The sequence below is a fragment of the Halichoerus grypus genome, chromosome 10, assembly GCF_964656455.1.
Source record: "Halichoerus grypus chromosome 10, mHalGry1.hap1.1, whole genome shotgun sequence".
Taxonomy (NCBI): Eukaryota; Metazoa; Chordata; class Mammalia; order Carnivora; family Phocidae; genus Halichoerus; species Halichoerus grypus.
The window spans coordinates 45,870,998-45,885,765 of record NC_135721.1 but is presented as its reverse complement, the minus strand read 5'-3'; the positions used below and the strand labels follow the sequence as shown (position 1 = coordinate 45,885,765).

The 14,768-nt window shown below is 33.5% G+C and overlaps 2 protein-coding genes across 4 annotated transcripts in view; both read right to left on the bottom strand.

The window, feature by feature from the left end:
• LRRTM4 (leucine rich repeat transmembrane neuronal 4) overlaps positions 1 to 14,768 on the bottom strand; it is a 695,061-nt gene that overhangs the window by 127,215 nt on the left and 553,078 nt on the right. The gene's annotated exons all lie outside the window — the stretch shown is intronic.
• On the bottom strand, positions 2,153 to 2,980 carry LOC118540311 (U1 small nuclear ribonucleoprotein C-like). The gene has a single exon (XM_036099445.2). It carries the CDS (start codon positions 2,890 to 2,892, stop codon positions 2,413 to 2,415), a length of 480 nt encoding a protein of 159 aa, XP_035955338.1. The 5' UTR covers positions 2,893 to 2,980; the 3' UTR covers positions 2,153 to 2,412.

Sequence of the window (14,768 nt, the reverse complement as noted above, 5' to 3'; positions counted from 1 at the left end):
ATATAAAATACATACTTATTAGACAGTGACTGTGAGTTTAATTTTAAATATATAGTAATGCCTCAGCAAAATTGTTTTCTTTTCTTAATATCCTAACAATTAGACATTTTATTTTTTATTTTTTGGGGGGGAGGGGCAGAGGAAACAAGAGAGAATCTTAAGCAGGCTTCACGCCCAGCATGGAGCCTGACCCGAGGCTCAATCTTACAATTCTGAGATCATGACTGGAGCCGAAATTAAGAGTCAGATGCTTAACCAGTTGAGCCACCCTGGCACCCCTAGACATTTTAAATGGAGTGTGTTGACTAACAAATTTTTGAAAATCAGTAGATTATATAGCTATATTTGACATAATATGACAATCATTGAAATAATTTCCCCTTGCATGTGGCAAGTCAAATTTTTACTACTATAGAAAAGGGCAATTTCCAAACATTCATAAATATCAGTACTGGGTGGTGGTACAAAATAATTTCATAAATGTCCCCTGTTGAAATCTGCGCTAGTTTTTATTTTTCGCAGCCAGGTAGAGTTCTCTGGGCAAATAGTTCTGGAGATATGGAATTTTATGGAGGATGTCTACTAGATCTAAAAAGAACTACTATGTATTATAAAAGGTACCATATATATATAATATTACTTGTAATTTTTGCACATACCGTAGACCAATTATTAATTTTTACTTTCAGCTTAATCCTTCATTTAGCATTTGAAATATTTTGAAAAATTGATTTTCCCAGAAACAGACCTAGTTTATATAAGGATGTACTCTTTGGCTAAGTTGCACTCATAAACCAGTAGAGACAGGAAGGTTTCTGAGCAAATGGTGTTGAAAAATTGGTTAACTCCACATCTGAAGAAATATGAGACTCTTGGGGCGCCTGGGTGGCTCAGTTGGTTAAGCGACTGCCTTCGGCTCAGGTCATGAGGGTTCAAGCCCTGCATCTGGCTCTCTGCTCGGCAGAAAGCCTGCTTCTCCCTCTCCCACTCCCCCTGCTTGTGTTCCCTCTCTCGCTGTCTCTCTCTCTCTCTCTCTGTCAATTAAATAAATAAAATCTTAAAAAAAAAAAAAAAGAAATATGAGACTCTTAACTAACTCTTTACACCAAAAGGAATAACTAAAAATTAAAATGAAATGTAGGTGAATTTTTACACACCTCAAGAGAGGAAAGAACTTTAATAATATTCAACAAATATATAGAGAAATGCTGGGGATACAGAGGTGAAGGAAACTTCAGAAATACCTGCCCTCATGGAGCTAGCTTACACTCCAGGGAAGGGGAGAAAGACAAGTAAACAACAAATCTACCTACACTATATTTTATAATGGTAGATGATGAGTACTATTAAGAAGCACAGAGTTGTAAATAGACTGGCCATGTAAGTCTTATGAAGGTGATATTTGAACAAAGACTTGAGGTAAATGAGGAATCAACCCTAAAGATTCCTGGCAAAAGATTTTTCCACATGAAGGAAATAGCTAGGGCAAAGTACCTAGGATGAGTTCATGCCTGGCAGGCTGAAGAAAAAAGGAAGGCAGGGTAGGTGGAAGGGAAGGAAGGAAGAAAAGAGTAATAGGAAAATTGTTAAAACTATAAATGGAGTTACCAAAAATATTGACAGATTTCATTACATATGCATTTGAAACTTGTAAACATTAAAGACAATTATGAATAAATTAAGAGGCAAAAGACAAACTGGGGTGAAATAATAGCAACAATAGAACACAAGGTAATCCACTAGATAGCAAGATATACAGAAACTAGAACATTTTATTCACTTCAGAATCCCCAGCACTTAGAACAATGTGTTTGTATGATGTCCACACTAAATAGATCATGAATCCTGCTTAATAACTTGATATATGCCAATAGAAGTGTGGAGTGTGGGATACTCACATATATTTTTTATAGATGTCAAAAATGGATTCTTTTCAAGTATTAGGTAGTTAGAAATACACATCAGAAGTTTCAAAACTTCCACCATCACCTTTATCTCTTCATCTTGTTTAATTATTTTTAAAGCAATAGTCATTCCTAATATTATATTTTATATTCCTTTTGTTATAATGTATCTACTAGGGCAATGGTTTGGTTTTATTCTTTCCTGTATGCCAAATCATAGAATAGCTCCTGGTACATCACAGCTTTCTACAAATATTTTTCTTTTTTTTTTTTTAACTAAAACAGTTGACAATTTTATTTTCACATTTCACAATACAAATGAAAATTGGTCTTTTTTTTTTTTTTGGTCCCACTACTCCCCGGCAAAAACTATTCTCTCTTTAATAGGAAGGGGGAGCAAGTCTTCCTTGTCCTGCTGTGAGAAAACACCCAGAGTCACAGCACCATGATCTCCTGGTGAAGTAGAACAAGTAATATAAAATCAATATAAAGAGGTTCCTGTCTCTTCTTATCTGTCTGGTCGAGTCATTCCTGGCCAAGTGGGTACCATCATGGGACGGGCAGGAGGTCTCATCACTGGGGGCCCAGGCATCATTGGCATGTGGCCTCCCATAGGTGGCCTCATTCCAGGAGCAGGTCCCACTGGTATCATCCCAGGAGGAGGAGGGCCCATTATTGGCATCATGGGAAGGCCCCCCATATGGGGCGCTGGCATCATACCAGGGCAAGGAGGACCCGGGAGACTGGGGGGAGGTGGGATCTTTGCCCCTGCAGGAGAAGGAGCAGAGAATAGAGTAGGAGGTATCTTTCCTTGTTGAAATGCAGTGATTGTTTTGTTGATCAGGCTCTGAGCCTGCTCTTCCATCCATTTCTGATAGTAGTCTTTCACATTCTCTTTGTGTTTCCTACCACTGCAGTGTGTCTTTCTCACAGATGGAGAGTCATGGGTGAGGTACATGTCGCAGTAGTCACAATAAAACTTAGGCATGTTGCTCTGCAGGCTGTTGGCCACTCCGTCCCCCAAATATTTCTTGAATGAATGAATAATTGCACTTCTGGCAAATTATGCAATTGAAATAAGGAGTGCTAGTCAAAGATTTATGTACAAGGATGTTCATTTCAGCAATTTAAAATAATAAAAAATTGGAATATCTTGTATTTACAAAATCAAGGTAATGATTAAAAATTGTGGCATCTCCATTGATAGGATATCATATAGGAATTAATCTTCTTTACAAAGCACATTTAATATCAGGGAAGTGTTCACAACATGTTAAATAAAAATAGCGCAATACTAAATCCCATGACATTCAATTAACACTATTGAATTGAATCATATATTAGCAGATGTTAATTAGAACTGAATTTCAGAATTGTGAGAGACCTAAAAATTCAACTAATCCAGGCATTTTCTAACTTCTTTTTCCTTCCCCTTTCCTTTTCCTTTACCTTTCCTTTTCCTTTCCCTTTCCCTTTCCCCTTTCCTTTCCTTTCCTTCCCTTTCCTTTTTCTAGGAGTGGCACCATATATATAGGAAGAGTACCTTCTGTGGAATCAAATAATTCTTTTTTATTGCTGTGGTAACAAATTACCACAAATTTGGTGGTTTAAAACAACACACATCTATTCTTACTGTTTTGTAGTTCAAAAGTCTGGCATGGGTCTTAGCTAAAATCTAGATGTAAGCAAGGCTGGGTTCCTTCTTGGAGGCTCTAGGGTAGACTGAATTTCCTTGCCTTCTCCAGGCTCTAGAAGCTGCTCACATTCCTTGCATTCCCCGGCTCATGGTTCCTTTCCCCAACATTCCAAGCCAGTAACATTGTATCTCTTCATTCTTGACACTCACATCGCCCTCTTACTTTTTTCTTCTTCCTTCTTCCACTTCTAAGGAGCATTTTGATCTTATGGGGTCCATCTGGATAATCCAGAATAATCTCTCCATTTTCAGGTCAGATAATTAGCAACCTGAATTCCAAATGTAACCTTAATTCCCCTCTGCCATGTAGCCTAAATATTCATAGGCTCTAGGAATTAGGACATAGACTTCTTTGGGGAACCATTAGTATGCCCACTGAAAAGAACAGTTAAAGAAAAATTCCCCAGAATGTCTGCCTTCTTTTTCATACCTGGCACATACACGTGTGCATGTGCACGTGCTCATCTGTGCACACACATGGTCTTTTCTGTAATGTGAGGAATTTTTAGATTTTCTTTTGGTCAAAGCACATAGAAAAGCTGTAAAAGTGTGACTTTTATCTAAAGGAAAGTAACATTATGGAAACTAACTTAATTGTCCTCTATTTAACATACAAAAATAATGGCCAATCTCCAAATCTTTTAAAAAATATGCAGTCCATTTTCTACAGCACCCTGATCACTGTGGCTACATCCAACTACTCCTCTCTCTACCTGCTAGGAGTTATTTATGTTCCTCCTTTTTTAATCAACCTTTCTTAAAATTAAATAACTACTTTTTTTTAATTGGCCAGTCTCTATCCAGTCAGATTTGAGGCAGTGTGATGTATTTTTAGCAACTATTCATAGTAATGCTTTAATAAGAATTTGTGTATCAGATCACCTCTCATTAACCAGAGCTCTGGGAGAAAAGAACCTGAGGCATGTGGATTGCGATGACCTAGGGGAATATGGAAAGTTTAGAATTTGGGGATAGAGATGGAAGATGATAGCCAGGGAGGCCTCATAAGACCAGCAGCTATAGTAGGGGCCCTAGGGATAACACTAGGAGACAGTTCCTGGATGAGATTTGGGTCCAATAGTGAACTTTTCCTATTTTAAGTTTTATCTGGCCTTGTACTCTGTTTCAAGTTTCATTATGCACACCATTTTATTTTTCATTGAATACTTATCTAGAATCAAATTGCCCTAGTTTTAAAATATTCTATTAAGTTATACATCAGCTAGCCCCAAATTGGTAGATTTCCCTGGTGCATTTGGAAAGAGTTTCTGAAAATTTTATCATGTCCATTTGAACTCTTACCATTTCTTGGTGTCTCTTAATTAGGTCTATTTCCAGGGACTAGGAGTGACTTTTTCTATAATAAACTAATAAATTTGATGGGTCAAGGTTAATGTAATTTTAATCTGTCAATCAAATTCCACAGCTTCTCAGCTCATTAATATATGTTGAACTGTTTCATTTATCTTTCAACCAAATTTCATTAAAACTATAAAAGATTATTTTATCTAAGCTTGGTAATGTTTGTTGATGACATTGTTGTCCAGAGAAATTAGGATTCTGAATAGCAGTCAAACATGGTATTTTTTGCAACTGAGATAAATCAAAAGGTGAAACATCCATAAAGTATTTTTATTACACATAAATGATATATTTGGTATTTTCCTGGGTTTCAAATATTTATAATCCCACCACTAATAAACTATCATATAAAAATTGCATCCAGGAAAGGTGATAGGCCGCTTTTCTTAATTATATAATATTATTTTATCATAATGGGAGCTCTTATTGGATAGAGTATTTTATCCATTCACTAATTCACTAATGATTCAAATGTTTTAAGATTTAAAGGAAATCCATCAAATGTTTCAGCATCATGTGGCCATTCTTCAAATGTAGGAATCCAATTTAATGAAAATGTGAAAGCCAGGAGTTCTTATGTTCAACATCTTATTTAATCTTGATAGCAGTACTGAGTGACAGGTCTTATTTCCACCTACTTATAAGGAACTGAAATGGAGAGAAGTGAAGTTACTTCCCGGGTTTGCATGGCATGGTAGAATTGCCATTCAGACAACACACTCTCAGTTCAGTGCTTAGCCCATCCCCGTTACACCTGGGGCAGAGCAGCATGTGACTCAACTTCATGGGATGTCTCTTGTTGTATGCTTAGCAGATCTTCTTATCTTCTTATTAAGCTGTATCAGCAAATTGCCTAATGGAGTTTTACAAATTTACTGAGAACAAAAATAGTCTTCTTAGAGAAACCATCTTGGGCAAGAATGTTAGAGAAGAAGTATGTGCTTATTTGGAAGACAGAATGTATGTTTTTTTAATGAAAAAAGAAAGAACAAACAGAAAAATAGCAAAACTTGGATTGATTTGGATATCTAGCAGGCTATCTTTATTAAAAGAGAGAAAGGGAAGAGAGGAAATTAGTTTTTACTTTATACCAACAAATGCCAAGCATTTTCATGTATTTTATATCCTCATGATTACACTATAATGTTGTTTTTATAATCCTCATATCACATATGGAAACAACATAAGGCTCCTGGTTTAAAATGCTAGGCTAAATTCATTAGATAAGAACAAATAAAATTGAGGCAAACACGGGTATATCTGTCTCTAAGATCATACACGGTCAACTGCTTAACATGTAGCAACTTGTCAAAGAATATTCTGGTATGGGTTATCAAATGGAAATAAAACAAATTATTGTTCTTTCTTAAAATCATAGTGATGATGTTGCTATAATGGAACATTAAATAAATATGTTTATAACTTTCTAAAATTTTAAGTAAAAACATATACCTAAGGCTCAGAGTGTTAACAATAATAATAATGTGGCTAATGGAAACATTCAATGATAGAATTAATTCATACATCTCTTTACTTTAGGTAGATCTTTATACAAGGTTAATGAAAATATGCAGTTAAGATCTTATTAAAAATAACTTTACTCTATAAAGAGAAGACTAAGATAGTAGTGAGTTACCCTTAGTGGATCTGGCTCAAATATAATAATAAAGTTGGAGATTTAAAAGATACTCAAAAAAGTGTCCTCAGAGACTTAAAGTCCTACTGTATGAGGTATGTCTTAAGCTCTAGCTTGAATTTATAAGGAGGTTTTTTTTTTTTTTTTTTCAGCTCAGTAGTAGGCAGAAATTGCTAGCAATAAAAGCTATACATAACTGGAATGAGCTACCTAATGAAATCAATGAGTTAATCATTGCTGGAAGTTTTAATAGCAGGTCTAGGTAGAGATTTGTTTGGGATTTTGTACACAGGATTCAAGCAGGCAAAGAAAGAACTGACTTGGTGCTTCTAAGTTTCTTCCCACTCTGTTTATGGTTTTATTTCACTACAGGGAATATCAATGTGGAAATACTTACTTACTTAAAAATTATGTGACAAAGATCAGTACCTCTTCTGCCATATACATTCTATATTTTTACCTCTTTCTGTAGGCCAAGGTGGAAGGAGTCATGAAGTTTCTGTTACATAGGTAGCTAACTTAAAAGGATATAACCTTATTCTCTGAATAGCCATGTATTTTATAAGAAGATAAAACCTACAACCCTACTGATCATACCAGATTTGATTCAGAGATTGTTGCTCAAGGAAGAAAATCATCACAGATAAAGTAGACATACAACTGTCCCAATCCAATAGGGTTTATGCATACACTTGATATTTGCCTTATGTTTTACACTTATATGAATCATTGCAATAATATTTTCATAATGGAAAATAATCTGTGTTGTTGTCATGCAAGCTTGAGAATATGACTAGCTAGAACTTTATACATCTCTCAGCAGTGTTTATATAAGTCTTTGAGAGAGTATAGATGATACAAACTGCCCATAAATGACCATTTTCATATATTTGAGTAAAAAGGACTCGATGCCAGTATCTTAGAAGGCTGCTGGCTCAGTGCAAAAAACATTGACTTAGAATTAGAAAACACATACTCAAACTCCATCTGCTATTAGCAAGTTTTCAGTGTTTTCAGTGACCTGAAACAACATCAAATGTACATGTTTTTTTTAAAAAATGGGTATAATGTATAAAACTACTCACCATGAAGTGTTAGAATAAAAATAATATGAGCCACACACTTTTCAAAAGTGTTTTGAAGATGATTCATTCTTAAAGGCCTATTATTAAGCATATACATTTTTCAGTTTCTCATTATTCATGGATTGATGGAACTCCTTACAAAGAGTATGTGTGCACCCAAGGATAGAGCTTGTGTCAGATTTTTACTTATCACTCTAAATAGTAACTTTGTGTTTCTGAAGAGGCCTTTGCAATGAAATGGCTACAAAGATGCTAGAAGGTCATTCAATTCACAGAAACACTCGGATATATGAAAACAACTGTGGTGTGAAATGTTAATTGATCTCATATCAGTGTCTCATTCCAGCTTATTTCATTTTTCCCCAACATAGAAATATATCTCATTCTTCCCCTAGACATTATCTGTCTTTTTTGACCATTCTCATGCATTTTGCACAATGTCTGGACTAAATAACAAGATAGGATGTTGATGAGCTTGATGGTATTGAGTAATAAATTCATCTACATAAAATGTCTTTACTCAGTGAAATAATCTAAAGTAGCTAATCTTTGCAGAAAATATGAAATTCATATTTGATCCATAATATGTGTACATTTTACTCAGGAAATAAGATGAAAAAGAAATGTCTAAGTGTCCTTTAGTTAACAATGATTCATTTAGAAAGAAACATTTTTCCTGAAGGCTGAGAATAAGAGTCAATCAGTATTGAATTTGTAAAGGAAACCTTCACTGAGTAAGATAATAGATGGATGTACAGCCACTGTAATAAAAGAGATGATCGTTTTGTCAAACCATTTGTTAATACAATAATCATTATGAGCATTTTCACAATTATTTGTTTTAAGTCCATTAAGGATTTCTTGAAAATAAAAATGAAAATGTTGTCCTTGACAGCCAAGAACAAATGTTGGGACAGGACATATTCCTTGTCAAGAAACGATTGTACACTCAAAAGGGTATAAATCTTTCCATTTGAAGTAATTCTATCAAGCATTTCAAAAACCTTAAATCTAGTACTTGAGAGTTACAGCTTTCTCCTAGGGTTTGTGGTTAATGAATTATAGCTTTTTCCTATGGTTAATGGCAGTGGGAGGCAAGCCATGGGGTCACAGAATGGGTCATTATGGAATTCTGATATGCTCATTCAAGAGGAGAAACTGAAAATAGGGAAAGAGGAAATAATGCAGCAGAGATAGGAGGACTCATGGGGAAGACAGGGAAACAGAGGGAGAGAAAGGGAGACAGAGAAATGGCAACTGAAATAGAATAGGATAATGACATGTAATATATACACTCAAGAGGAACAGAAAAAAGTGAAAACATTGATAGGCAACATTGTGTAAATTTAAGGGATACAAGTCTTGACACATTTCTGTACTGCAAAATGATGCTAGGGAAAAAAAGAAAATTAATGATACATCACTTTGATAGAATTACATGCAACAATTAAGTCACAACTTCCAATTTAAAAAAATGAAAACTTCATTATTTGGGTGTTTGTGTGTATAGTCACATATGTGTAGTTTGAAACTGTCCATAACCCCACCACCATATACTAAAAACAGTGAGTTATGATAGGTATCCTTTTAATTAGGTATTTGTATATAATAAAATGTAACACATTATACCCAATATTTTATAAACATTTTTCATTTATTGTATCACAATGATTATTTTATACCAATAAATATACTTCTGCAAAAATGGTATAATATTGCATTTCAGGTATATGTCTTAGTTTGATACTTTTTTCAATTAGATTGCTTCTGATATTTCAGCAATTATAGTGTTATGATGAATCTCTGTGAGTATAATTTTATCCACCCTTAATTATTTTCTTAGTATAAAATCTTAGAGGTAAAACAGGAAATAGGTACATAAAATTCCAAAACTGTTGTAAAATATTTAGAGATAATGTCATTCGGAAAGGTCATACTAACTTAGATTTACCAAGTAAAAATCTCTGATATCACAGGGCCCAATTTCCTTACCATAGAAGACACTGGTTATCATCATATAGTTTTTAATCTTTGCCATCAAAAATATTTTCATTTATTTTGTAGCATTATTGATATTGCATGTCTTTGTGTGTGTGTTTTTTTTAAGATTTTATTTATTTAACAGAGAGAGAGCACAAACAGGGGGGAGCGGCAGGCAGAGAGAGAAGCAGAGTACCCACTGAGCAAGGAGCTCAGTGCAGGACCTGATCCCAGGACCCTGAGATCATGACCTGAGCTGAGGCAGATGCTTAACTGACTGAGCCACCCAGGAGTCCCTGAACACGTCTTTATATCTATTTCTTCTGCTTTGCTTATTTAAGACCTTGACCCATTTTCCTTGGGAATATTTGTTATATTTATTGATTTTTAAGAGATTTATATATGTTGGAAACATGTGGATTTAGCAATAGGTGTTTCCTATCTTGTATGTTTCATGATAAGCTTTTGCTAGATACGTTGTTTTTTTTCTAATGTAAATGGTATATATTTCTCTTATGATTATCTTTCAGATTATTTTGATAAAGGACAATTAACATCTGTTTACTTATTTAATTAAATATATTACTGAATTTCCTTGTTAATTTGGGATTTTTAAGTTGAAAGTAAGTTTTTCAAGTAAATAATTTTAACACCTGCAAATAAGGATAAATTTTGTCATTTATTTCCCAATATTCATAGCTCCTATTTCAACTATTTTTTTCTCTATATATTGATTAGAAGTATTAGAAAATATGTAAAAGAATAATGGTGATAGATAGAAGACTTACTTCTTTATTTTAGAGCACATTCTAGAATTTTGCCACTATGTTTAAATATTGTTAAAAATAGAGTTTTTTAATATTAAAAAGGTATACTTCTATTCACAGTTCTTTAAGGATTTTCATGATTGTGTGGTTTTTGTTTTTGATGTTATTTATATTAATATATTTAATACTATTGAATCATTTATTCATCCACAGAATAAAACACACTTAGTCATAGCACTTTATTCTCTAACCACATAGTTGAAATGTTGCATTCATGTTTTTGTTTATTAGGTTCATTTTTAAATCTATACCCCCAACTGAGGAATATTCTGTAGTGTCTAGTTTTAATTTTAGTACGCTATTTTTGGAATATTTTGGAATAAGGTTATGATAGAGTTTTATGAAAAAATATGAAGCTTCCAGGTTTTACTTCTGGTCAGTAATACTTTACAGAGTAAAGGTGTAATGTATTTATTCATAAAACTACCTTTCAGTGGTTGCATTCTTGGGTACCAGTAAATCTTTTTTTTTTTTTTCAAGTTTCTATTCTAGTCATGTTTTCTATTTTGTTTTTGTTGTTTATCTTAGTTAATATTTCCTTAAAACACCATCTTTTATATTTTTTTATGTTAACTTTTTTTTAGTATTTTTTAATTATGTTATGTTAATCACCATACATTACATCATTAGTTTTTGATGTAGTGTTCCATGATTCATTGTTTGTGTATAACACCCAGTGCTCCATGCAATATGTGCCCTCTTTAATACCCATCACCAGGCTAGCCCATCCCCCCAACCCCTCCCCTCTAGAACCCTCAGTTTGTTTCTCAGAGTCCATAGTCTCTCATAGTTCGTCTCCTCCTCCGATTTCCCCCCCTTCATTCTTCCCTTCCTGCCATCTTTTTTTTTTTTTAACATATAATATATTATTTGTTTCAGAGATACAGGTCTGTGATTCAACAGTCTTATACAATTCACAGCGCTCACCATAGCACATACCCTCCCCAACATCTATCACCATAAAGTTGAATTTATAATTATTTAATTACTTTAATTTCCTTCATATCTGTGGCTATGTCATTTTTTGATTTCAATTAAAGTTAGTTAACATATAGTGTATTATTAGGTTCAGGGTAGAGTTTAGTGATTCATCAATACCATGTGGCTATGTCATTTTTAAATTCATTTCATTTGCAAGAGGTTTGATTTCTTTTTCTTTAGTCTATTCTCTGATTTGCATTGTGAATAACAAATATATACTGTATTCCCTCTACTTTTTCTTTATATGTGGAATTATTTCAGTTACACTTCATGACCTGGAGTATAATTGTTTTTCTAAAGCTTCAATGATCATTTGAACTAGTGGGTATTTTCTGTTCATACAGTAAATTTAAATTGAATGCCAATTAAATCATGATTATTAAATATATTATTAAAGATCTTATTTCACATTCTTGTCCACTTGAAAAAATGAGCAGTGTGTTTGAATAAAAAGTCATTCATTCTCTCTGTTCTGACCCAACAAAGTTCTATTTATTTTGTTTTTGTTTTTTGAATGACTTTTTATAAGGAATACATATCAAGTAAATATTAAGAAGATTTAATAAAAAATCATCAGGATAAATAGCAAGGTTTCTATATCCAATTGAATAATATGAGGTTAAAAATTACGTACAGCTCAGTAGGTATTACTAAATATTTCGATGGAAGATATTATTTGTGTTCTAGGCATTCCTGCACAACCTTCTCAAAGTGTTTTATTTCATTTGGTTTTCAACACAACCATTTGAGGTTGGCTTCAATATTCCAATTTTAAAGATGAAGAAACAACTTCATCAAGGTTAAAGGAGTTACCCAAATTGAGTGATAGATTCGGAATTCAAATTCAAGCCCACAGGAAAGCCCACACTGTGTTCAGTGTTTGGAGCTATTTCTCTGTAACCATGTATTTAACCATGTTATTACCCTCCATGAAGAAATGATCTGACAGGTGGGTTAGAGTTTGGCATTTCTTCCAAATATCTTAAAGAGATTAATTAGAAAAACTGCTGAAGTGTTTGTGGGACAATTAGAGTTAGTACTTTTTAATCTTATCCTCAGGCAACAAAGGCATTTTGTCCTTTTAATTTTATTTTCTACCCCTCTGTCTGACATTATTACCTGGTTAACACTATTACAGAGACAGTGGGTGTTACGTGGAGGATGGGCTATGGGTTTAGATAGACTTAAATTCCCATGCCACCATTTTTTGTAGTGGTATTTGTTTTTTTTTTTTAATTTAATTTTATTATGTTATGTTAATCACCATACATTACATCATTAGTTTTTGATGTAGTGTTCCAGTTCTATTTATTTTTAAAACAACCTTAAATTGAAATTTTAAATTAGTATGTTTCATTTTATTTAATTCTATTTCTATAATTTTTAACAAACTTTTATTTGTTTAATACCAAAACTTAGATTAATTTCCAAGATTAACTAATTTTGTTGCTCACCATTACAATTCTTTATTAAATTCTGGCTATAGTTACATATTAATTAACAACAAAGATTATAAATCACAGACTAACTTCAGTTTACTAGACGTAGAAAGGAAATTTCAGGTATCTTATGCATATGAAACAAAAATTAAACGATGCCCTTTTTCATTGATGTTAAAAGCCTCTGTTCACCTGGGCTTAATACTGAAGCTGAAGAAATCCATTTTCCAAATACCCAATAAAATGTATCAAGAAATAAGAACTGATGCTGGATCTAGGAAAGGGTATTATCCAAACAACAAAAAATTTTATAAATCTCTCAAAAAATTCAAAATTAGACCAAAGGGAAGGAAAGGACAATCAGTTGGTGATTTACCATACACAAGAAAATACTTGCTTTGGGAATAGGGGGTGGACCCTGAGAGCAAGCTGGGTGAAGACATTCTGATTGGAGGAAGAGTCACCAGAGGAACGAACAAGTAGGTGATGGGTTAGAGTCTTCACGGATAGTCCATCAAGTAAATGAAATGATCTCAAAGTGGGATTCAGCCCTAACAATTAAGGCAGACTTCTGCCTTGAAGATTGTTCTGGTTAGAGTTGTGTTTCTGTTAACAGGGGACAGTGCCCCAGATAAATTGGCAAGATCTATTTTTAATGGAGAGGCAAAGATCATTTTCTCCCTGTATCTCAAGCTGTACTACCTTTCTCTTGCTCTGAAAGCTTAGACCTCTGACATTTTACTAGAGGTGAAAGTTAAAATGAAGGTAGTTGGATACATTTACCTCCTTCACTCAAGTAAATTTGATTCATGTATTTTTGATTCTTCTATATTCAGAACACAAAGAAGTCACCAAAGCAACTCATGTCATGCCTGATTGAAACCATCCCAGCCAACTCTACCTGTTTAAGATATAGTAGATCAGAAAAATGTTCTCTTTGAGGGACTAAGTAAAAGGAATATATATATATTTTCATATACATATATATATGAAAAAATTTCAAGGAACTACCGTATTTGTCATTTTATTTAAAAAGTTATTATAAAAACTGAAGAAAACTGTAAAATATCTCATCAAGATACAATAACACACTATTACTATGAAATAGAGCAATTATTAAACAATGAGAAATAAATCTCACTGAGAAAATGTTTATTGGAAAATAAAAAGGTAATCCTTGAATTTTTAAAGGTAATCTGGTTGTAAGTCACAGATTTGTAACTGGAGAAAACAGAACCAGTGCATTTGAGGACAGAGAAATTTTCTCAGCAATCAGAAGAATAAAGAGATGGAAGTGATAAAAAGAAAAAAGTGATATGTAGAACAGATGCTGAAGATAAAATATATGTAGGCTATAAATTCCAGAGGAGAGAATAAAATAGAGGAATTATGATAATTAACCAGAGAAATGTTAGAGTTATATGATTACAGGTTAAAAAAATACTCATGTTAGTCAAAATTAATGAAAAATTACTAGCATCTAGTTGTATCCAAGTTTAAAAAATATACATAAGTTCTCATTGAAATCTGAGATACACTTGAAAGGTACTAGTGTCCAATTGAAGTGTTAAAGTCACTATGTCCCCACTAATTTCTTTTAAAGATTTATTTATTTATGAGAGAGAGAGAGCGGGGGGGGGGGGGCAGAAGGAGAGGGAGAGTAAAACTCAAGCAGTCTGTTCTGAGCATGGAGCTTGATGCAGGTCTTCATCTCACAACTCTGTGAGGCCCCATGAGAGCCAAAACTAAGAGTCAGATGCTTAACTGACTGCTCCACGTAAGTGCCCCACTCCCACTAATTTTAGATCCATGGTATTTTGACGTAAAATATCCTGACCTGCTATTCTAGGCCCTCAAA

Excerpts from the sequence above, each read along its gene's own strand:
- LOC118540311 (XM_036099445.2), bottom strand. The coding sequence starts at position 2,892 with ATGCCTAAGTTTTATTGTGACTACTGCGACATGTACCTCACCCATGAC.